Here is a 26,034-nt window from a genome sequence, read left to right on the forward strand (position 1 = left end):
TCTTCTGTTTTCTTCTCCTATAGCACTTCATTTGTGTAATTATTTTATCCAGTATGTGATCAGGAAAAGCTTTGTGTGAGAGATAGAGGTGGTGCATGAAATTATGATTTTGGGTAGGTATTGACAAGTGGCAGTTTGAAGGTAGAAGAATCTTCCAGGCAGAAGGATTAGTGAGAAGAAACTAGTGTCAGCAAAGTATTATAAGAACCAGGAAGGGGCACTGATTTCCTCTTAAGATAGGGTGTGTGTAATAGGAATGGGCTATTGTGATTAGAAAGAGCATTTGGAACCTTATTGTGTAGGGTGTTGAATAGCAAGCTGAGGAATTTGGGCTTTATTTGGTTGTCAGTGGGAGGAGGGGTATCAGGAATTTGAGAACCTACTCAAACATATTTTTATACAAAGACTTGAGCATGTGATTAGTTGGTTTAGTCACAATTCTGTAATAAATAAAGAGGTCATACTGAAGACCTTGAAGTGACACCATTTATCTTCTTTTAGCCTGCCGTTTACATTCTACCTTCAAAATATGTCTCAAATCTGTCCACTTCTCTTCATCTATACTGCTACCACTCTTTTTTTTTTTATGTTTATTTATTTATTTTGAGAGAGAGAATGAGAGAGAGGGAGAGAGTGGGCATAAGTGAGGGAGGGGCAGAGAGGGGAAGACAGAGAGAATCCATCCCAAGCAGGCTCTGCACTGTCAGTGCAGAGCCCAACTCAGGGTCCAAACCCATGAACCACGAGATCATGACCTGAGCTAAAGTCAGACACTTAACCGACTGAGCCACTCAGGTGCCCCTGTACTGCTACCGCTCTTAATTTAAGCCACCATCATTACTCACCTAGGCCACTGTATTAGCCTTCTTAAAGTTTCCCTTCTAGTGATCTCCATAATCTATTCTCCTCCTCTTCCTCCTCCTCCTCCTCCTCTTCCTCCTCCTCCTCCTTCTCCCCCCCCCTTTTTTTTTAAGTTTATGTATTTATTCTGAGAAAGAGAGTGTGAGCGGGAGAAGGGCAGAGACAGAAGGAGAGTGAGAAGCCCAAGCAGGCTCTGGGCTGTCAGTGCAAAGCCCGCCATGGGGCTTTATCTTGTGAACCCATGAGATCATGACCTGAGCCAAAATCAAGAGTTGGACGCTCAACTGACTAAGCCACCCAGGCACCCCTATATTCTTCTTTAGAACACTTTACATTATATAATTAGTTTTTGTTTACTTGCATATTGTCTGCCTTTCCATTGGATGCAATTCCCACATTCCTTAATATGAGGAATTTGTTTTTTTATACTGTCGGCCTCTATACTTAGGGCTTTCAGCAAATATTTATTGGAAGAATGGACATGAATCTTACCTTAAACCTTTTTTCATATCCTTAAAGAGTGTAGGTATGAATCGGGTTTGTCTTGCTCTCCATTGTATCCTCAGCACCCATTTCAGTAGTGACAAAAGTAGATAGCTGGTGATTGTCATGAAAGGACCTGAAAACACAGCAGCCTGTATTCTTCATATTTGGGTTTATGACCACTTCCTAAGTAGCCACAAATGTGCAAATAATGATGTTATATAACTGAAAGCTTAGATGTCATCATTTTAATTTTAAAAAATTATCTAACATACATCTTGAATAGCATAGTGGATTTAGAAACCAGCTGCCTGGGTTCCATTTCTAAGGCTTGTAAGCCATGTGATCCAGGCACATTATTTAATTTGTGCCTCAGTTTCCTCATCTCTAATAAGTAATAGTGGAATCTTCTTCATAAGGCTATATATATATAAGGATTAAATTAGTTAATATTTACATTTAGAATAGTAAATGTTGGCACATAGTAAATGTTAGGAGTAAAATGAATAAAGAATTATATATTATATATAGGTTTACAAAGTGAATTTATTATAGATTGTATATATATCTTAAAATGTGACTTTAGAACAGACCATTCTATTAATAATTCCAGTGTATATGATTTTTACTCTTAATTTAACCTCTTCTTTTTAATATGTTTATACAAATAGTATAGACATCATTGTTTAAGTGATTTTGGCCTACTCCCACCATTGGACAGCCTTGATTTGAGATTATTTTTAAATTAAAGATCAGGGACTTACCAGGAATTGTGCCATAATGAATGAAAAAGTTATTTATAGTATTATCTCACCCCTTTAGTAAATCTTCAGAGCAATAGTTCTCTTTAATTCGGTTGGTTCTCAATTTTGTCTGCACATTAGAATCACCTGGGGAGATTTAAAAAATTACCATTATCAAGGCCTTACCCTTGGTCCTATTAATTCCTGATGGCTGGCATAGTCTTAGGCATTGTCATATTTAAACATTTCCCCTGTAATTGTACTATGCAGTTGAGATTGAACACTGCTGCTTTTTGAAGTGTTACTTTTTGGTAAGTCCTTTCTAAAGAGTTTCCTGAAACTCAGTATAATCTGATTCTTGTGATGAAAACATGGATTTCTGGGCTTTAGCTCAAATGTACTAAATCTAAATTTATATGGGACGAGTCTGATTATCTGTGTATTAACAATGATATCAGGAGACCCTTTTATATTATTTTTTTGGTGCACGTACAGCATAGCGATTTGACAGTTTTATACATTACTGAATGCTCACCATGGGGAGTGTGGTCACCATCTGTCACCCTACCATGTTATTATAATATTATTATTAACTCTATTTGCTGTGCTGTACTTTTCATCTCTGTGACTTATTTTATAACTAAGTTTATACCTCTTAATCAGCAGGAGATTCCTATTCAACAAGTTTTAAGAACTAGATATGGGTGATGCCTGTTTGTAAGAGATCACACACATTAGATGCTTGAAATGTGAGTTTACTTTGAAGGCCTCCCTTTTACATATCAGGATTTTGCCTAATTCTTGTAATAAGAAGGAAGTTTGGGTACTTAACCTTATAGAGCTAATCCACTGCATTTTAACAAGAAGAATCAAAAGAGAGACGTCAGGATGCTGGCTAAGGACAAAGATAAAATAAATGCATTCTCTTTAGTACTGATTCTTGTTTTAGTTAGATGGAAACATGTTTTACTTTAAAAATTGACTTTGGTTTTCCTTACTAAGGATAGAATATATTCTAATAGCGTCAGGGTGTTTCACAGCATAAGAAAATAGTGGGTGTCCACTTTTCTGATAAAACTTTTCTGTTTTTTCCTGGCCAACTATGAATTTTTATGGAGAAATATGCAAGTAGAGAGCATATATATAGGAATATGACACAAAGGCTAGAGATTCTTAATATTCTCACCATTAACCTGAATAGCTTTGATTGAGAACAGTTGTACAGAATGCTTTTATTAATTACTAATTTTAGTGAGGCACATGAATGTGTTACGAGGCTGGTGTGGAGGAGCACTCATAGTGTATAAGCCTTGCCGAATGTCTTGCAACTTTTTCAAATATCATACAGCTCATTTTTATTTTATATTTCCAGCACTTATGCAGTAATTCTTCTGAAATTAATACAAACTTTTTTTCTTTTTTTGATAGAACTCCCCCTCTCCTAAGAGAAACCGACTGCTATTTCTGGTAGTATTAGAGAAAATAACGAATTTGAGAAAGTGATGGTTCTTAGCTCCCGGGCAAATCTTTCAATTAGTTTTAACTGGGTAATAATTTTAAAGTCAATGAATGAGGGCCACCTAATATTAAAAAAATATATATTCTTTATTCTCTTTTATTTAGAAAATTATGTGTCAATCTCTGCTGTCAGGGCAGAGCCTGCTTTGGATCCTCTGTCCCCTTCTCTTTCTGCCCCTCCTTCACTCATGCCCTCTCTCTCTCAAAAATAAAAATTAAAAAAAAAAAGAAATTATGTGCCAATTTGAGGATTTGGGAGTGGTTTGTGCTCTATTCAATACCCAAATGTAAGAAGTTAATTGTGGTGGTTCATAACTGTGATAAAATAAGAACCAGTATGAAATTAAAAAAAAAAAATACTGTGGAATAGTATTGTATGTGCCTTGACTGTCTTGATTTAAAAAAAAAAATTTTTTTTTTAATGTTTATTTTTGAATGGCAGACAGAGCATGAGCTGGGGAGGGCAGAGAGGGAGACACAGAATCTGAAGCAGTCTCCATCCAGGCTCTGAGATGACAGAGCCCGATGTAGAGCTTGAACTTACAAACCACGAGATCATGACCTGAGCCGAAGTTGGATGCTTAACCGCTTGTGTCACCCCAGGCGCCCCTGAGTGTCTTGATTTTTACATTTCATTTTATTATTTTAAGTTCCTCAAGTGATTGTAATACTTAAGTCCAAAAAAGAGCCTTTGGTTCACTATATTTTTAAGAGAACAAAAACCCCCAAAACTGTGATGCTTAATCACAGTTTTATGTGATCCATCATAATTCATGTGATTAAAATTCAGCTGGATCTTAGGTTCCCCCAAAGTATATGAAAATTAAGATTAAAAAAAAACACATTGTTTAGATGGTAGTGATGAGTGTGTGTTTGTACATAGGTAGTATACAACCTTTTTTTTTTTTTTTCTTTTTTAAAGTTACATAGCAAACTTCTGGAGACAGAGCGCCAACTAGGTGAAGCTCATGGTAGGCTGAAGGAACAGAGACAGCTTTCAAGTGAAAAGTTGATGGATAAAGAACAACAAGTGGCTGATCTACAACTCAAACTTTCTCGTTTAGAAGAACAGGTAAGCTAACATTTCAAGTGAGTTTATGTTAGTAAGTTTATTGATAGATTTGAGGCATGTTAAATATTCATGATGGTTCAATTTTTTTATTGTCAGGAGCTTTAATTGGACATTTTTTTTAACTTTAAATTGTGACATTTATTTCTCCCCACTGGAAACATCCTACTTCCTATTCACTATATATGGGTCATTTTGTTGTGACTATATTCTCTAAAGTTCTCAACTAAAATGTGTTAAGAAGACTATTTTAGCTTTAGGCAAGAAAGATTCTGGGAGTGAACCTTTCATAGGCTGCTGGGAGGGAAGAGTCTCCCTACCCAGGAAGGACAGCATCCCAATAGAACAGTGAAAAATGAACACAGTTGGTGAGGATCATTAATGACACATATTTGGTGCATGTAAACCTTGAGTTTGCACTTAGGGATTTTCACTTTCAATTAAAGCATAAGATTGAATGCTATTCTAATTAAAGGTGTGGTTGCTAAAAATGGTAAGTATTATTTGGTTAAAGTTATCATTAAATTATGTCTTTTACTAAAATTGAACAAATAATGAGAGTTAAAATCTGTAGCTGTATCAAGCTACATCTAGCTTCATCAAGCTAGGATTTTCTTCTAGACCCAGAATCTTGGACATGGTAGAGGATTCTGTTTTTTCCCAATAAGCGATAATTATGATTGTTCTGGAAAAAAATAAAACAAATATTGGTACTGTGATTTAGATTGTTGCTACAAAAAAATTGTATGTAATTAATTCCTTGATCATATTAGTATAGAAAAAAGCAATAACAAACTGAATGCCAACCTAGAGAAAGAATTGTATTCTTAGGATGAGTCCCTAGGAATACCTAGGGAATAGTTTCATAATCATGAGATTAGGATTCTATAAGTAATGAGATATTGCTTTTAAAGTTGATTTTATGTATTGTCTGAATTTAGGGTTTTTTTTTCTTTTTTTTTTTAATGTTTATTTTTTGAGAGAGAGAGAGAGAGAGTGTGAGTGGGGAGGGGCAGAGAGAGAGGGAGACACAGAATCTGAAGTAGGCTCCAGACTCCGAGCTGTCAGCATAGCCCAATGCAGCGCTCGAACCCATGAACCGTGTGAGCCAAAGTCGGATGTTTAACTGACTGAGCCACCCAAGCGCCCCCTTGAATTTAGGTTTTTACTTCAGACTCGAGAATTTTGAGAATTAAAGTAATGCCAGATATTTACAAATGATAGCATTATGCTTTTAAGTTGTTAACTGACAATCTACATTTTTTTTAAGTTGAAGGAAAAAGTAACAAATTCCACAGAATTGCAGCATCAATTAGATAAAACAAAGCAACAACATCAAGAACAGCAAGCTCTTCAGCAAAGCACTACAGCAAAACTTCGAGAAGCTCAGGTGAATATTATTTGAATTATTAGCCTTTTAAACAGGATTTAACCAGGTCATTATTCTTTTGTTGTACTAAAACTGGATAATGCAAAAAACTTGACTCTGAAGGGTTTTGATAATTTTCAGTATCTAGATGAGCAGAAAATCTTTTTCTTTTGATTGCTATGTTGAAATTTTCTATTTTAAAATTATTATAACTAGATTTGCTATTGTAAGTGTACTTATTTATATAAAATGTTTAAATTTTATTAAATTTCTTTATTATGTAGACAAAATATATTATTGCTTATTATTTATTATTTTTAAAAGTACCTTATTTGAAAAATTAAAGCAAGTACAAATTTCCTGATTTAGTTAGCCCAGTAAAAAAGAACATTTTGTATATTCTACAGTAGAACTTAGTATTTGTTGGTCATGTCTTTCCTGCTTTAGAACCATCATAGGAACATTGGAATTGTAGGCATAGAAAATATAAGTGATTAGGTTAAATTTATACAGATTCTATAGCGTAGCTTAGAAGATTGAAAGAAGTTAAATTTTCGTTTTGTTACAGCGAGGGGAACAGGGTGCCCTCTTTTGACATTTGTTTATTCCTTCAGTCTTTCATTAATTCATTGAATGTTGTTGCGTACTACATGTCAGGCACTGTGGTAAGCACTGAAAATAGAGATGGGTAAGACAACGTGCTTGCCTTCTAGAAAATGGTAGTCTAATGATGTGTAAACAGAAACGACGTTGGAGTTATTTAAAGGAGGCTATAAGTAAGATGTCTCTTTCCCTTCTGAGTTTGGAGAGTGGGATGAGAGTCAGATGGATAGAGATAAAACTATTGTATTCATGTACTTGTTCTTTCATTTATTCAGTAAACAAATATGTATTAATATCTACTCTTAGCCAAGGAAGTGATTTTATGGACGTGACAGCAAATGAAATAGACAAAGCTGTCTGTTCTCATGGAGCTTAGTGAGGGGGACCAACAATAGCCAAGGTAAATAGGCAAAATGTGTGGTGTGTTAGATGGCAGTCAGTGCTATGGAGATGACAAAGGAACGGAGATTAGAAATTATCTGGGGAGCTGTAGGTGGGACTGCAGTGTGAGATAGGATTGCCAGGGAAGACCTCTCTGAGAAGATGAAAGAGCCAAAGGAATAGAAAGTGTGAGGCATGTGGATATCAGAGAGAACAGCATCCATACATTAAAAAGCCTTGAGGCAGGAACATGTCTAAGGACTATTGGGAAACTGGTGACTGGAGTGGTGTGAGACATGAGAGGGTTAGAGGGTCACAGAGTCCTGGAGATCACAGAGGAGTAACATGTCAAGCCTCGTAGATAATTCTGAGGATTTTACTGTGAGTGATATGAGAAATCATTGCAGGGTTCTGAGCAAAGGAGTAACATGATCTGACTTATAATTTCACAGGATTACTCTGGCTGCTGTATTGAGAGTAGACTGTAGGGACATGTGATTATAAGCAAAGAGATTAGCTATGAAACAACTACAGCGATCCAGATAAAGAGATCATACGGCTTGGATCAGAGTAGAAACAGTGCAAGTAATGGGAAATGGTCAGATTCTACATATATTTTAAAAGTGAAGCTGACACATTTACTGATAGATTGATGTGGGGTATATAGAGAAGTCAAGGATGATTTCAAGAAGTTTGGCCTGGTTAATGAGGAGGATGGAGGTCAAGCAAGATGAAGACTGAGAATCCATTGGATTTGGCAACATGGAGGTCATTGATGACATTGATAAGAGCAACTTAGAGAAGTAGGAATGGAAGCCTGATGTAAGGGGTTCAAGAGAAAATGGGGCAAGAGAAGTTTGATACAATGAATGTAGATAACTGTAGGAGTTTTACTATAAAGAGTAGCAAAGAAATAGAGTAGTAAGACTGAGGTAGAGAATTTGGCATAGGTCTGCAGCCGTGGGCTTTTTTTTTAAAGTTTATTCATTTATTTTGAGGGGGAGAGAGAGAGGTGCACACAAGTGGGGGTGGGGCAGAGAGAGAGGGAGAAAGAGAGAATCTCAAGCAGGCTTTGCACTGTCAGCATGGAGCCTGATGTGGAGCTTGAACTCACGAACTGTGATATCATGAGCTGAAATCGGACGCTTAACTGACTGAGCCACCCAGGAGCCCCAAGTGTGCTTTTTAAAAAAAAATTTTTTTTTAATGTTTATTTATTTTTGAGACAGAGAGAGACAGAGCATGAGCAGGAGAGGGGCAGAGAGAGAGGGAGACACACACAGAATCTGAAACAGGCTCCAGGCTCTGAGCGGTCAGCACAGAGCCCAACGCGGGGCTCGAACTCACTGACCGTGAGATCATGACCTGAGCCGAAGTCAGACGCTTAACTGACCGAGCCACCCAGGCGCCCCCCAAGTGTGCTTTTTTATAGTGGCCCCAGAATTAAATTTATTCATCCAGTGACAGACAAAGCTGGAAATGACAGGCTTTCAACTTCTTATAGGCAGGTTGTCTCTTAGATTGAGGGGAAAGGAAGGGGCTGAATTAAACATGCTTAGCTTCTTTCTTTCTTTCTTTCTTTCTTTCCTTATTTCTTTCTTTCTTTCCATTTATTTATTTATTTATTTATTTATTTATTTAATTTTTTATTTTTAAAAATTTACATCCAAATTAGCATGTAGTGCAACAATGATTTCAGGAGTAGATTCCTTAGTGCCCCTTACCCATTTAGCCTGCCCCCCCTCCCACAACCTCTCCAGTAACCCTCAGTTTGTTCTCCATATTTATGAGTCTCTTCTGTTTTGTCCCCTCCCTGTTTTTATATTATTTTTGTTTCCCTTTCCTTATGTTCATGTTTTGTCCCTTAAAGTCCTCATATGAGTGAAGTCATAGGATTTTTGTCTTTCTCTGACTGACTAATTTCACTTAGCATAATACCCTCCAGTTCCATCCATGTAGTTGCAAATGGCAAGATTGCATTCTTTTTGATTGCCAAGTCGTACTCCATTGTATATATATTTACCACCTCTTCTTTATCCATTCATCCATCAATGGACATTTGGGCTCTTTCCATACTTTGGCTATTGTGGATAATGCTGCTATAAACATGCGGGTGCATGTGTCCCTGCGAAACAGCACAACTGTGTTCCGTGGATAAATGCCTAGTAGTGCAATTGCTGAGTCGTAGGGTAGTTGTATTTTTAGTTTTTTGAGGAACCTCCATACTGTTTTCCAGAGTGGCTGCACCAGCTTACATTCCCACCAACAATGCAAAAGAGATCCTCTTTCTCCATATCCTCGCCAACATCTGTTGTTGCCCGAGTTGTTAATGTTAGCCATTCTGATAGGTGTAAGGTGGTATCTCATTGTGGTTTTGATTTGTATATCCCTGATGGTGAGTAATGTTGAGCATTTTTTCATGTGTCGCTTGGCCATCTGGATGTCTTCTTTGGAGAAGTGTCTATTTGTGTCTTTTGCCCATTTTTTCACTGGATTATTTGTTTGTTGGGTGTTGAGTTTGATAAGTTCTTCATAGATTTTGGATACTAACCTTTATCTGATATGTCATTTGCAAATTTCTTCTCCCATTCCATCACTTGCCTTTTAGTTTTGCTGATTGTTTCCTTTGCTGTGCAGAAGCTTTTTTATTTTGATGAGGTCCCAGTAGTTCATTGTTGCTTTTGTTTCCCTTGCCTCCGGAGACATGTTGGGTAAGAAGTTGCTGTGGCCAAGATCAAAGAGGTTTTTGCCTGCTTTCTCCTCAAGGATTTTGATGGCTTCCTGTCTTATGTTTAGGTCTTTCATCCACTTTGAGTTTATTATTGTGTATGGTGTAAGAAAGTGGTCCAGGTTCATTCTTCTGCAAAACATGCTTAGTTTCTTATTCCAGACTTTCAGTTGGTTAAATTGAATTCCCCATTCCCTGGGGAAGAAGAATAAGAAAAGGATGACAAAGAGACCAGGCAAAGTCTCTCATTATGGAAATTTCAGAAGTCCTAAAAACTAATTAAAGAGGTAGAATCAGTGTCGTTCCAGGTGTATATATGTGTATAAAATTATTATGGTAGCACAGAGGACAGTTATCTAACTCAGTCTGGAAAAGAGCCGTCATTGGAAACTTCTTAAAAGTGACAATTTGAGTTGCAGAGCATGTGCAGATGTTCCTGGGTTGTGAAGATGGTGATAGTAAAGATTATACTCCGAATCAAGGAGTTAAAAGGGCAAGGATAGTGAAGCTGATATGAACTAAACTGAGATTGGAGAAGAGACCAGAGCATTAGACATGGGTGAGTTTATAGAAGGTCTTGTGTGACATTTGTCCTTGAAGATAGAAAAGTATTGAACGTCCTGAGAGAAGTGCCATAGCCAGATTTGATTATTGTTTTTTAAGTATTTAGAGAGAGACAGAGTGTAGGGAAGGGGCAGAAAGAGAGGGAGAGAATCCCAAGCAGGCTTCGCACCATCAGCACTGAACCCTATGTGAGGCTCGAACTTACAAACCATGAGATCATGACCTGAGCCGAAAACAAGAGTCAGACACTTAACTGACTGAGCCACTCAGGCACCCCCCAGATTTGATTTTTAAATAAGTTATTCCTGTGGTTGTGCGAAAGGTGGATTTCAGAGTGAATATTCTGAAGCAGGAGATCAGTTAAAAGACTAATATATGCAGTAGTTTAGATGAAAAATAATAATGGCCTTAGTTCAAACAATTGTTAAAGATGTTATAGGGCAAATATGAATAATACCTGGGCAGTTAAAAAAAAAAAAAAAAAGAAAAAAAGTAGGACTTAATAGTTGCAGGGAATGAGAAAGAAAGTAAATGACTTCCAGAGTGATAACACTGAGTACATGGTAAATGGAGGTGTCAACTTTGTTAGTGCATCTGAGACAAATGGCCATTTCATTGGGCAGCGTTGTGAGTTCAATATTGGATGTTGTTGAGGTACCTGTGGTATATATTCATTTAAAGCTGTGAGAAACATCACAGTATATATGGGGTAAATGGAATTATTAGAATAGATGTGATCAGCCAGGGAGGGAGTGTAATGAGGAGAATAGACAACTGGTAACACAAGACTTCTGGGAAACATTAGCACCTAACAGGATGGATGATTGGAGGAAGCGTACCCCAAAGGAAGAGCATGATCAGTGTAATTAAGGAGAACCTGCCAAGTGGAAGCCAAAGGAATGGGGAGAGTCAAAATTTCAGATTAATCAGCAACTTCAAATGTGCATGTGTCGTAGGGATGCCAAGTATGATAAGTGAAAAATGTCCATGATATTAAGCTATAATTATTTATTATAAATACATATTCTTATATATATGAAGGATTCTTATATAATATTCTTACATATTCTTGCTAAACATAATTGCAATAAAGTGATAGAGATGAAAGGCTGATTTTTGATGAGTAAATGAGAGATTTGCAAAAGTAAATTTGAATTCCTTTTGAAATTTAAATACGAATTGTATAAAGATTGAACAGTAGTGAGTGGGGCTTGGTCTGCGAAGTTTTTGAAAACAAGAGATACCTGAACATGTTTATAGTCTGGGACAGTCTGGGAGAGAGGGAGTCATTTGAAGATATTGAAGGAGAGGTGACTGAAGGAATAGGGTATTGATAAGCTGTGAGGTCATTGATACAGTGGGTGGTGGTAAATTTGAACTTATTCTCTGAAGGATATTCTTTGAAGCTTGAGGAAAAGACTAAATATGGATTTATCTGTCTGTTGTCTATCTTTATAGATAAGAGAGTGAAAAATCAAGGTGCATCTTCCCTGAAGATACCCTCTCCCTCCCTTTGTTTTTTATGGATAAAGTTGGAGATAGTTGAATGGAAGGCAGGCAGAGATTAAAAATCTAGAGAGAATATTGAAGATTTTATTTTATTTATTTTATTTTTTATTTTATTTATTTATTTTGAAAGGGAGAGTGAAAGTGGTGAAGGGGACAAGAGAGAAAGAGAGAGATAATCCCAAGCAGGCTCAACACCACCAGTGCAGAGTCTAGTGCAGGGCTCAAACTCACGATCTGCAAGATCATGACATGAGCTGAAGTCGAATGCTTAACTGACTGAGCCACCCAGGTGCCCCTTGAAGCTTTTAAATAGTTATTGAGGGGAATGTTTGAGGGTAAGAATCTTACTCAAGTGAAAGGATTGACAAGATGATTTTAAGTATATAATGGAGGTTGCGATCTAGAACTTTGTAGTGGCACCAATCTCTGAAGGTTTATGATTTTGCTCTAACAGTTCTTAGAAATGAAGGTGTGGAGTAAGAAGATTGCAACACTGATCTAGGATTGGGCTTTTTTAGGGTGGCTGTGTGGGGAATTTGTAGGTGAAAGGAAATGGAGAATGTTGAATAGTTGAGAGGATAGTTAAGTTAGTTCATATCCATGTATGAGGTTCAGGAAGAGAAATGAGGCATGTGCTATATAAGTCAGAAGAAAATTGAGGTCAGTGTCTCTTTGGCATTGCATTGAAGAACAGAAATGAGGTCATGAAATTGGAAGATGGTCAGGAAGTTGTGGTCACAGAGTAGGACAGTTGAAATTTTTCATCTGGAACAATTTCAAGTGATTACAAGATCGTACATGTGAGTGAGTGAATAGAATGAGGTCCAGGAATTAAGATGATATGACTGTTGAGGCTGTGCTCTTAATTCTTTGTGTATTTTGTATTTCCCAGGAAATTGGCAGAAATTGGGATTGAGAGAAAGACTAAATCAGGTCTCAAGTCTTCAGTGAATGAGGTAGGGATTTATAGATAATAGCAACACAGAATAGAAGCTAGAATAAATGAACGACATACTTCCCAAAGCAGCATGAAGCTTTTACATGAGGGGGAGAGTTATGGTGGTGAAAAACCAGGAAGAAGTCAACCTCCCCTGCTTGCCCAGCAGAATGGTCCTTACGTATCTGAGAGTGTTGAAGGGGAATCAGCATCTATAAAGGGTGAACTAAAAATTTCAGTTCTGACTGTTCTGGAAACAAAACTTAGGCCTGGAACTGTGGTTCCAGAAGATGAGTGGGATGTGGAGAAGAGGGTCATTAGTGGCAGGAGTAGAGAATGAGAGCAGAGAGGTAGGTTGCCTTTCATCATTTTGTGACTGAAACTTAGATGAGAAAACATGTTTGAAAGTGATCTCAAATAGTGTAATATTGGTGCAAATTTTGGAGAGTACCAGTACCAGGTGGTTGCTGACTCTGTCCGAGCAAGGTGGTATGGGGTATAAGGTTTGTGGAAGGGCTTGTTAGGACCTGGTTCTGGGGAGAAGTGAGGCAGAGCCAAAGAATGTGGGTCGGATAGCTCCAGAATATTAATGGACATTGTTCTGGATGTGGGCTAATACACCGTGCTCTGTGTAACACTAAGACCCTCGGTAAAGTAAAAGAAGAGGGATCCCTTGATGTATCGATAGAAGATTCCTCTTGGGGTATTGAAGTGAGCCTTCATGAGTATGTGTGTGTTAGAGTGCAATCCTTTATTTTTCTGTTCATTCAACAAACATTGTAGAACATTTGTGTCTTGGATACATCAACGAATAAAACAGACAAAAATCCTAACCTTTGTGGAGCATATATTCTAGTGAGGTGGAGGGAAGCAGATAAACATGAAAAATAAATAAATAATTTATTGTGTTAAAAGATAAGTGCAATGGAAAGAAATAAAATATTCAGGAGAAGGAATATTGGGAAAGGCTGCAATTTTAAATGTAATGGTCAGGATAGGCCTGATTGAGTAGGTGTCATTTGAACAAACATTTTTTTATTTGTGAATTAATTAATTTATTTTTTTGATAGAGAATGTGCATTAGTCAGGGAGGGGCTGAGAGAGAGGGAGAGAGAGGATCCCAAGCAGGCTCTGCGCTGTCAATGGGACTTGATCCAACGGATCATGAGATCATGACCTGAGCCAAGATCAAGAACTGGATGCTTAACCAACTGAGCCACCCAGGCATCCCTTGAACAAACATTTGAAGGAGAGGGAATGAGCCATGTGACCTTGTGGGAGAGGTATTCTAGACAGAAGAAACAGTGAGTTCAGAGGCCCTGAGGTGGGAGTGTTCCTGGTGTGATGAAGGAATAAGGAGAGTCCCATGTGTCTGAAATGGATTAAACAAGAGGGTACTGGGCAATGAGGTCAGAGTGTTAGAGTAAGAATGTGGTTAATTGAAGGTTTGGGGGGGGTTAAATTCTAGTTTACTATTGATAATATAGATTTATATTATTAAACACATAGTTCTAATTACTTAAGTTTGCTGTGTTAAAATGTAACGAGTAGAAAAAGACGTAAGACTCAGAATTTGAGTTGTAAAATGTATTATCAGTCATTTTCTGTTTGAGGAATAACTTTTCAAGTTCTCTATCGTTAAGGTAGTAGTTTTCACTTCTTTACAGAATGATTTAGAACAAGTACTACGTCAAATTGGCGATAAGGACCAGAAGATCCAGAACCTTGAAGCCTTATTACAGAAGAGTAAAGAAAATATTTCCTTACTAGAAAAAGAAAGAGAAGATCTTTATGCAAAAATTCAGGCTGGTGAAGGAGAGACTGCTGTTCTCAACCAGTTACAAGAAAAAAACCATACATTACAGGAACAAGTAAGCCTGTCGAATGTGTTCTATTTCTATTTTTGTTTGTTTTTCTTTTTAAATTTATTTATTTTGAGAGAGAGAGTGTGCATGAGCACAGGAGGTGCAGAGAGAGAGAGAGGGAGAGAGAGAATCTCAAGCAGGCTCTGCGCCATCAGCATAGAGTCTGATGTGGGGCTCAAACTCATGAACCAGGAAATCATGACCTGAGCTGAAATCAAGACTTGGACACTTAACCAACTGAGCCACCCAGGTGCCCCAAATGTGTTCTGTTTCTAAAACTCACTTTTATCTTTCTAAATATTGCTAAGTACTTTATTTAAACGCCTCTTCATTCTGGTTATTATTAGTACTTTTTAAATATTATGTTTTTTTTGACAAATACCATCCAATTTACCTTAGAGATGGGTTGCTATTGTAGTAAAAGTAAGTTAGCATGATTTGACAAAGATCTCAGTTCATGTCCCAGTATATAACCTACTACCTGTGTGACCACAAGCAAGTAATTTCATCTTGTTAGCTCATTAGAAAGATAGAGATGGTGTTAATAATACATACTTGCCTCATGGCATTTTGTGATGTTTTGAAAAAAAAAGAATAATAAATTATATTTATAAACTAAAAGCACTAATCAACTGCTAGTTATTACTATGTATTGGTTAATATGCAGGCTTACTAGTTACTTATATTTTGGTAATTATGTCTTTGGAACACATAGCTAATAATAATTTTGATAAGTTGCTCATATGTAGCTTAAGAGAAACTTAACAAAATTTGGCTTAATCCATTTTCAAACTGAAAGAATTTATAGTTGCTTTTTTGGAAGAATTGCCCAGTAACAGAGTTATAATTATCTAAATGAGAAAATAGTAAAACAAAATATCAGTAAGTAACAACCACTTTTCTAATTTTATTTATTTATTTATTTTATTTTTAAAGTTTATTTATTTTGAGAGAGAGCGCAAGCTGGGGAGAGGCAGAGAGAGAGAGAGAATGAGAATCTCAAGCAGGCTCCACACTGTCAGTGCAGAGCCTGGTGAGAGGCTTGAACCCAGAAACCATGAGATCATGACCTGAGTGAAACCAAGAGTTGGACACTTAACCAACTGAGCCACCCAGGCACTCCTCGAATTCTTTTTAAAATAATAAATAAAAATAAATCTATGTTATTTGTGCTTCTGGCCATGTTGAAGTAACTGATACCTATTTTGTCCTCTCACCATAAACAACTAGAAAAGAAAAAAAAAGTATCAAGTCACTATTTTCAGATACTGTACAACAAGCAATGCAGGGGTTTGATTCCTGAGAGAAGAGAAGCAAGGGAAGTGAACCTTTTGACCATTCCAACTTCTGGTAACCCAGAGGCATTTTCCAGACTGGTGTAGGTTGGGGGAATCCAAGGAAAGCACAGTGGTCTCACTGAACAAAGTACTAAGAGATTAAAGTTTAGGAAGGTTGAGGAACCTCAAATTGTGGGGCAGAATATCAGAGGGGAGGGAACAGTGGAGAGAAGAAGCTCTAAAAATCTGCATAGGGATCAACTTAAGCCTTCAGCTGACTGCTAAACTTTGCATTCTTATGTGGGATTTCATGTGGCCAGGCAATGAACAATTGTTAGGAGTTGCAAACTGAAAAATTAGAGCTTGGAGATGTTTATGCAAGAGCGCAAAGACGTGATTGAGCACTTTGGGGCCATTTAGTAGAAACCCCGGAAATGTCACACCTTGGGATAAAGGTAAACCAGCCCCTAGGGTAAAAGCTGGTGTACACCTGACTTAACAAAGCATGAAAACAAGCCTCAGAGGATCCAGCTGAGCCATATGTGGGTTAACTGCCTGCTGGGACAAAATTAAGCATTTTTGAAAGAAAGCAACAAAGTCAAGATTTGTTTCCATAAATATCAAAACTTTCTAGACATTCAAAGAAGAAAACTTGTATGGCTCTTAAAATATGCTTATGGTTGTAAAGGAAAAACTATAATGGAAATAGAAGTGGGAATGATTAAAAAAAAAAAGAAATAGAACTTTTCTCTCTATATATGGAATTAAAATCTCATTGGATGTGCTTAATCAACCAAATAGAAAACAAAAGTGAACATTAAGACAAGGCAATTGAAACTGTCCAAAAGGAAGCACAGAGAGAAAAAAGACTGGGCTAAAAACCAAAAAAACTATGCTTTAGTGACCTGTGGGACAAGATCATGTAATCTAACATACATATAATTGGTGTGACAGAAAAGTGGGGAGGGGAAAAATATTTATTGAAATAATGGCTGAAAAAAATTTAAATGTGATTAAAAATATGAATGCACAGATTCAAGAAACTCATTGAATTCCAATCAAGGTGCACCAAAGAGACATTAGATGAATTGGATTTCATCTAAACTAGAATTGTTTACCCTTCAAAAGATACTGTTACAAAAATAAAAGTCAAGACAGAGTGGGAGAAAATACTTGAAATACACATATCTGACAATTCAGAAATACTAAGAATATATAAGGAACTCTTATTAATTATATCCATGATTGTCTGGGGCTAGAGATGAGTGGAGAGTACTGACTGCAAAGGGGCATGAGTAAACCTTTTGGGGTAATTGAAATGTTCTCTATCTGATTGTGGCAATGGTTAAGTGAGTGTATATATTTGTCAAATCTCCTCAAGCTGTGCAATTAAACTAGGTGAATTTTATTTCATGTAAATTCTAGCTCAGTAGAGATGGTTTTAAAAATAATAGGAATCTCTGAATTGGTGTTTTCTTATGATTTTGAAAGATTATTTACTTATTTGTGGAAAGATGAATAAATTTTCTTAAAAATATGAGATAACTTATAGAGCACTTTAATACTCTCATGGTCCTTAAATTTGTTTTGTTTTTTTTTTTTAATTCTTCTTATATCATTTGTGACCTTCATAATTAGTCTTCCTTGTACGATAGGTAACTCAACTAACAGAGAAGCTGAAGAATCAGTCAGAAAGCCATAAACAAGCCCAGGAGAATTTGCATGACCAAGTGCAAGAGCAGAAGGCACATCTTAGAGCTGCACAAGACCGTGTCCTTTCCTTAGAAACTAGTGTCAATGAATTAAGTAGTCAATTAAATGAGAGCAAGGAGAAGGTCTCCCAGCTTGACATACAGGTAATTTTGAATTATTCAATTTAATGTGAGTTTTTCTGAATAAAACACCAATTGTAGGCCATCAAAAATTTAAGACTGTAGATTTTTTTTTAATTCAAATCCAAGTTAGTTAACATATAGTGTAATAATGATTTCAGGAATAGAATTTAATGATTCATCACTTACATATAACATCCAGTGTTCATACCAATAAGTGCCCTCCTTAGTGCCCATCACCCATTTAGCCCATCCCTCCACCCAACACCCTGTCATCAACCCTCAGTTGTTCTCTGTATTTAAGAGTCTCTTATATAAGGTTTGTCTCCGTTTTTTTTATTTTTTTGATTTTTTTAAATTTTAATATTTATTTATTTTTGAGACAAAGAGAGCACGAGCAGGGGAGGAACAGAGACAGAGAGGGAGACACAGAATCTGAAACAGGCTCCAGGCTCTGAGCTGTCATCACAGAGCCCGATGTGGGACTCGAACTCCGGAATGTTGAGTTGAGATTATGACCTGAGCCAAAGTTGGATGCTCAACCGACTGAGCCACCCAGGCGCCTCTATCTCCCTCTGTTTTTATCTTATGTTTCCGTCCCTTCTCCTGTGTTCCTGTTTTGTTTCTTAAATTCCACATATGAGTGAAATCATATATTTGTCTTTCTCTGACTTAATTTCACTTAACATAGTATACTCTAGTTCCATCCACATTGTTGCAAATGGCAAGATTTCATTCTGTTAGATTGCTGCGTAATATTCCATTATAGATATCTACATATATATAGATAGATATCTATATATATATCCCACATCTTCTTTATCCATTCATCCATCGATGGACATTGGGCTCTTTTTCCGTACTTTGGCTCTTGTCGATAGTGCTGCTGTAAGCATTGGGGTGCGTTTGCCCCTTTGAATCAGCACTCCTGTATCCTTTGTATAAGTACCTAGTAGTGTAATTGCTGGCTCATTGGGTAGTTCTGTTTTTCATTTTTTGAGGGACTTCCATATTGTTTTCCAGAGTGGCTGCACCAGTTTGCATTCCCGCCAGCAGTGCAAAAGGGTTCCTCTTTCTCCGCATCCTCACCAACATCTGTTGTTGCCTGAGTTGTTAGTGTTAGGCATTCTGACAGGTGTGAGGTGGTATCTCATTGTGGTTTTGATTCGTATTTCCCTGAGGCCATCAAATGTTTTAAATTCTGTTTCTCCCTGTGTCTCTGTCTTTCCGGCTCTCTTTCTGTCTCCCTGTCTCTTTGTCTCTCTCCCCCTAATCTCCGACCTCTCTCTCACTCTCTGCTTTACTTAGTAGTGGAAAAACCTTGGGAACAAGAATTAAATAAAGGTGCTATCTAGACAGTTTGTTTAGCTTTCCTGTTTGCCTTTTTCCCTCTTTATCTCTTCTGGCAAACTACACCTTCTGAAACCACCAGAGCCTTTTGCTTTTCTTTTTTTTTCCATGAAGTCCTTATTATTGTTTTTGAAATTCAGTCATTTGATATTACACCATTAGATTTCTATGTTAAACACTTTTTGACTTTGATTTTTAAATTTTACTTTAAAGGTTAGGTTAAAAAAATACTTTTATATGCTACCATTATATATTTTTAATAACCTTCTTTCAGAGGCCAGTACAGAATTCACGTTCAATGCATCAGTGTCGGGGTGGGAATTAAAACGTGTTTCTTTTTCCATTGTCATCGTTGGTTTCCTATTCTACACTAAAGTAGAGAAAGTTATAGAAACATATCTAAGCCTTGATTTTCTTTATTTTAGGAAAACAATTCTATTGACAGTAAGAAATATAAAATAACAGGCATGCATATTAACTTGGAGGAAGAAGATACACATTTCTTTCTAATTAAAATATAAATATTTGTTAGGTGGGTTACATGATAACCCAATATTTGGAAGTCCAGTTTAAAAGAGGGAGAAGTGTTTTGGTGTCATATAGGGACATATATATCATCATATATATCATAATAAATCTCATCATTTGTCCAAACATTGTTAGGAGTCTTTTCTCCCATGTTCATTCCTGTTTTGGGATTATTACATACTTATTTTTCAGTGTCTAAATCCTTATTTTTTTTTTGACAAAGGGCTTAATTTTTAAAATAATTTGACAAAAGCAATGCATGTTGAAGCAAGAGAAAATCAAGAAATAAATACACATTAAATGACTGGCAAATTTTGTTACAGATTAAAGCCAAAACTGAATTATTGCTATCAGCAGAAGCAGCAAAAACTGCTCAAAGAGCAGATCTTCAGAATCATTTGGACACAGCCCAAAATGCATTACAAGATAAACAGCAGGTAGGTGAACGTGATACAGTCTCATCCCATAGCCTAATGTTTTGGTAGATAAATTAATTGCAAACATGTATGAAAGTGATACTCAATTTTATTAATATTGTGATCTACTTGTTTTTTCCCCTTAATTTCTGCCTGAGTTCAGAACCAGTTCTAGATGCAGGAGTCAGACAGATGAAGATAAAAATATCATTTTTGTTTTTGATAAAGCGCGATTGGTGTGTAAGCATGGTTGGGCTTCTTAATTTTGTATTAGTCCTTAGTGTTGACTAAGGTGTGCAGCTGAAATATCTGTTCCTAATTGTTGAATTGTTGCTTCATTGCATCAAGTGCCAATGATTGGTAAAGGGAGACAGACTCTCACACCTGTTCTTAGTAGGTAATCTGGGCCATGACCTAGATTTACTTACCTCTTGGAAGCAGGAAAAGAGCACCAAGTATATTCCAATGCAGTAAGAGTTCCTCTTTTATTTTGGGGATAAGAATAAGTAGGGCTGCAGGGAATACATAAGTTATTTTTCTCAATACTTCTAATAGAATAAAGGCTTCCTACTTAAGGGCCAAGGTCAAAATGCTGATAGATTTTTCTTTCCTTTTAGCAAATGAGATTTTTTAAATTTACTTTTTATCTGAGTGGTAACACTGGTTGTTGGCCTAATTTTTTTTTGATCAATCTAGTAATATATCAAGTTAACAAAATAAAAGCTTTGTTTTCTATATTTACCCTAAACTTCAGTCCTATTTTCCTTCTTAGAGGGAATGTTTGCTCTTAAATTTGGTATGTACCTGTCCAGAGTTCTATAAGCATTGGGCAAATATGTGTGTGTGTGTTCATATATAACACACACACACTAATATTTTCTTTCATGCACATAGAATTACTGTGTATGCATGTTTTGCAACTTTTTACTCATTGCTACATACATCTGGAAAATATCTAATCACAAGATCAGTGCTAGAAACTGTAATGAAAAGATTATTGATAAGAATAATCACATAAAAGTTTAAAAATTTTTTGCCAAAAATATTACTAACAAAATTAGAAAGCACATAGCAAAAGAATAATACACTTTCTGAAATATGTCCGACGAAGGATTAATATCTTCGATATTTAAAACAGATAGGAATTGCATGAAGCTACAAAAGAGTAAATGATCAAAAATATATTAGTGAATGTTCAGATTAAGAATCAATTGTAAATTAAGACAATCAATTGTAAATTAAGACAGTATGCCCTTGTTGAGGTGAAATGTGTTTGTTTAATACTGGAAGGATTGGAGATGGTGTAGAAGAGGAAGAGTAAGTCACTTTCATACGTTGCTGGTGGTAGGTAAGTTCAACCTTTTAATGGTGATAGGGAGAGCTGTTTGCCAATATATTTCAAGAACTTTAGGGTTTTTCATATTCCTTAGCTCACTTTTAGTCGTTTATAAAGCTAAGGGAATAATCATAGCTTTTAGGATGCCATTTACATTTCTGTTAATAACATACGGAAAGTTTAGTAGCAATCTAAGAATCTAAAATAGGACATTTGGCTGATAAAAGGTCTGAATCAATAAAATGGGAATTTATGCAGTCAAATACAATATTTTAGAAAATAATGACACAATTTCATGATGCATTGTTATGTAAAAACAAAGGTTATAATAAAACCTTTGTATGGCTTACAAACCTGTAGTATGTAAAGCGAGGTTCTACCTCTATTTTAAAAGTGTAAATATAAACCACAACTTCTTTATCCATTTGTCAGTTGATGGACATGTAGGCTCTTTCCATAATTTGGCTATTGTTGAAAGTGCTGCTATAAACATTGGGATACAAGTGCCCCTATGCATCAGCACTCCTGTATCCCTTGGGTAAATTCCTAGCAGCTTGGCAATGAGAAAGAATGAAATCTGGTCTTTTGTAGCAACATAGATGGAACTGGAGAGTTTATGCTAAGTGAAATAAGTCAGGCAGAGAAAGACACATACCATATGTTTTCACTCATATGTGGATCCTGAAAAACTCAATAGAAGACCGGGCGCGTGGGGGTGGGGGGAGGAGAAGGGGTGGGGAAAGTTACAGAGAAGGAAGGAGGCGAACCATAAGAGACTCTTAAATACTGAGAATAAACTGAGGGTTGATGGTGGGAGGGAGGGGAAAGTGGGTGATGGGCATTGAAGAGGGCACCTGTTGGGATGAGCACTGGGTGTATGGAAACCAATTTGACAATAAAGTTCATATTAAAAAAAAAAGAAATAATACCAATAGTAAATCAAGTAAAAACAAAAGTGTAAATTAAAAAATGGAAACATACAGAAAAGACTGAAAGGAAAGTTATCTAAACATTAATAGTGATTATCTGTGGGTGGTGGGTTTACTAGTGATTTTAATTCTTTCAGTGCCTCTAGATATTACAAATGAACAAGTTTCATAGATGTAGTCACTGTAATAGTTTTTAAATGTTATTTTTAAAAATTGCATCTTTTTTTAAATATGAAATTTATTGTCAAATTGATTTCCATACAACACCCAGTGCTCATCCCAACATAAAAATAGCATCTTGAAGATTGAAAACATTTAATTATAATATAAAAGTGTTATTTTATTATTAGTATATTTAATGTTCTATTGTATCTTTTGAGTCCTAAAATAACTCTTTCTAGAAAAAGTTAAGTGGTGATGCATATAAACTTAATATCTCATGCTATGTACAATTTCAGTTCAGGTCCTTTGTACTAGTAAAATAACCTCTGATAGTTCAAATAGTTTCTTAACCTTCAAATAGTTTCTTAAATAGAATTAGAGTTTTCAGTAGTACTTTGATCAAACATTTGGGAATACAAGAAAGAAAACCTTACCAAAGTTTTCAATTGTACTTTTCTATAGGAGTTAAATAAGATCACTACTCAGTTGGATCAAGTCACTGCAAAGTTACAGGATAAGCAAGAACATTGCAGTCAGTTGGAAAGTCATCTTAAAGAATATAAAGAGAAACACCTTTCTTTAGAACAAAAAACTGAAGAATTAGAAGGTCAAATTAAGGTTTGTATAAAAGATATTGAGTGTATTACTTATTTTCTGCTACTGTAGTAATGGAAACTGATGACCTAGAAGGAATCAAAGGTTTTAAATTTGCAAACAAAGGTGAAGTTGTGTTACAGAATTTTAAATTACCTGGAATTTTTCTGGTTTTAATTTTGAATTCCATTCTTAATTTTAATTTCTTTATTAATGAGTGGCTTTTACAAATGACAGTTATACTGGTTCCTTTGTAATGTTTCAAAAAAAACAACCAACCAGGGATTTACTCTGTAATTACAAGGAACTTACCATTTTGTTGTCATTGTTGTTGTTATGAAGCCTCTTCTGTTCCATCATTCCTATCTCCTTCCCTCCTTATTTCAGAATATATTTCACATATGACAGACCTCTTCACTTTTTGAATTTTACATTTATATCTTTTGGATTTTGTCTTTAATAATAAGTTTATGCTGTGGTAAACTGCTTCTTAACTTCAACTCCAAGTGAAATTGTTGATGTACTAAAGAGATTAAATGAGTAGACCTATCAGACAAGGGTTTGACCTGAGTCCTTTGTCCTTGAAATGGGATCTACTATTGATTAAACAAAGATTTCTCAAATTACTATATATATGTAAATTATACCTTCACAAACAGAACACTTCTGTAGAACTATTGGATGTGTACATGTATATGTGTATATCCACACCAATATAACATGGAAGAAGAATTACATTTTTAATTCTATTTATGAGTTTCTTTTTCTTTATGGCCAATGATGATAGTAATGACACATTACTTTTTGTAATAATTTGAAAAGAACAGAAAAACGATTTTACTGAAAAGTATCTAATGAGAATTCTTTTTGGGTATCTTTTACAAATAATTGTTTAGAACCGAGAGTGTCTCTTGTGATAATCAGATCTTTAACATTTGGTAATTATTTTAGGGAGTATTCCATATGTTTTTTGTAATTATTTGTTACAAAATTTTACAGTTGCATCAAAATCTATTGTAAGAGTTGCATAAGAGCTATAGATACCTAGGTTGGTTTATAAAATATTTAGGGTGCAAAATTATTACAACTATGCAAGAAAATGCATTACTCTTATATATTCAAACTTTATATTTAACAGTTTGATTTTGCAAATTTGCAAAAATGCACACAGTTATATGTATATGTATGAGACAGAAACTACACTGTGAGGAACAACAGTCTCTAAACCGAGAATTTAAAGGTGCAATATCAGGAATTCAGCTGTCTTTATATTTAGCGGCAATAGGTACTAAGGAGAAGGATGATATGACAACTCCATTTTAGTTTTGAATATTTACAATTACATCAGTGTTGTTTACTGTATATAAAGGATAATATATGTTAATGAGCCTATGTATGAACCTGTTACCTAGTTTTTTCGTACTTAATAACTTTTACTCTAGCAATAGACACAATTATTTTGTTTATTTTGTTATTTAGAGTTAATTTTAAAAAACAGAAACTTGGTGACTGCCTGTCATGTACAAAGCCTGCTGGTAGGTCCTCTGAAAGATTCCAAAATAAATAGTTCCTTTACTCAGTAGTGGCTTCAGAATGGAAAATGTGTTTTTTGTTATAACATAAACATTTTATGGTTATTACTCTGTGTTATGTCAACACCAATTTGAGTATAAACAAAAATGTTATATTTAATAATAAATGGATAATTATTGACATTAAAATGGTTACTGTATTCTGTTTCTTTCATAGAAACTAGAAGCTGATACTCTTGAAGTTAAAGGAAACAAGGAGCAAGCTTTGCAGGATCTACAACTGCAAAGACAGCTGAATACAGATTTAGAGCTTAGAGCCACAGAATTGAGTAAACAACTTGAAATGGAGAAAGAAATGTAAGCTAAACTACTTAAGGGAGAGGATTATAAACTAAGTATTAAAATCTTCTGATTTCAGGTGTGCCTGGGAGGCTCAGTCAGTTAAGCGTGCCACTCTTGATTTCAGCTCAGGTCATGATGTCATGGTTTGTGGGATCAAGCCCTGTGTGAGGCTCTGCGTTGACAGAACCTGCTTGGGATTCTCTCTCTGCCCACCACCCCCATTGTGTGTGTGTTTGTGTGTGTGTGTGTGTGTGTGTGTGTGTGCGCGTGTGCTTGTGTGCTTGTGTGCGTGCGTTCCCATTTTCTCTTTCCCTCTCAAACATTTTAAAAAACTCTTGGGATTTCAGTTTTGCTATCACAGTGCTTAAAGATTTATTAAATGTTTTTTCCTATTGGTTCTATCATCTGATGTTAATACTGAATGAAAAATAAAAGCATCATAGTATGGTTAAATTTACCTTCACTAGAAAGGACTGAAAATTTGGGTCATCTAGTCTCTTTTCAACAGTAATATGGTATTCATTTATCTGGGTTAAAGCAATTGTTTTGAGTTATTCACTGATTTGAATAAATTACTCTGAAATTAACAAATAGAGGAGTATTTATATATATCACCCAAGGGCAATCAGGCTTCTGTGTTGAGGAACTATACCAAGTAGGGAATGTATACTTTCTTACAAGAAATGACTTATTTTAGCTTTGTGGTACATCTTGACAGATCGTATTTATGAACACAAGGGAAACACCAGAATCAGTGTACCTTTTAACAATTATTGAAGTAAAATTTACATACTGTTAAATGCACAGATCTTACATATAAAATTTTGAGTTTTAGTAAGTGTATACTCTGTGTAATAATATGCCCTCCCACCCACAACATTTTCATACCCATGGAGTTTCCTCGGGTGCCCTTCTAGTCAATACCTTGTAGAAAACCACAGTTCTGTTTTCAGCCTTCATAGATTAATGTTGTGTGTTTTTGAAATGAAATCATACAAGTATGTTCTTTTTTTTATGACTGGCTTTTTTTTTTTCTCAATGCACTATTTTTAGTTTTGTCTGTATAGTTGAATATTATTCCACTGAATGCATTACAGTTTGTTTAT

The 26,034-nt window shown here is 35.7% G+C and overlaps 1 protein-coding gene across 5 annotated transcripts in view; it reads left to right on the forward strand.

Annotated features, from left to right (window-relative positions):
- EEA1 (early endosome antigen 1) overlaps nucleotides 1-26,034 on the forward strand; it is a 114,443-nt gene that overhangs the window by 57,709 nt on the left and 30,700 nt on the right. For all 5 annotated transcript variants that reach the window (XM_019446419.2, XM_019446420.2, XM_019446421.2 and 2 more), the window contains 7 exons: nucleotides 4,528-4,677; nucleotides 5,945-6,064; nucleotides 14,433-14,636; nucleotides 17,563-17,763; nucleotides 19,941-20,054; nucleotides 22,923-23,078; nucleotides 24,804-24,943. In XM_019446419.2, coding sequence (XP_019301964.1) covers nucleotides 4,528-4,677; nucleotides 5,945-6,064; nucleotides 14,433-14,636; nucleotides 17,563-17,763; nucleotides 19,941-20,054; nucleotides 22,923-23,078; nucleotides 24,804-24,943 — 1,085 coding nt within the window. The remainder of the gene's footprint in view (nucleotides 1-4,527; nucleotides 4,678-5,944; nucleotides 6,065-14,432; nucleotides 14,637-17,562; nucleotides 17,764-19,940; nucleotides 20,055-22,922; nucleotides 23,079-24,803; nucleotides 24,944-26,034) is intronic.

This window comes from Panthera pardus, unplaced genomic scaffold (assembly GCF_024362965.1).
Source record: "Panthera pardus isolate Hobbes unplaced genomic scaffold, ASM2436296v1 HiC_scaffold_6, whole genome shotgun sequence".
In the NCBI taxonomy this organism is placed as follows: domain Eukaryota; kingdom Metazoa; phylum Chordata; class Mammalia; order Carnivora; family Felidae; genus Panthera; species Panthera pardus.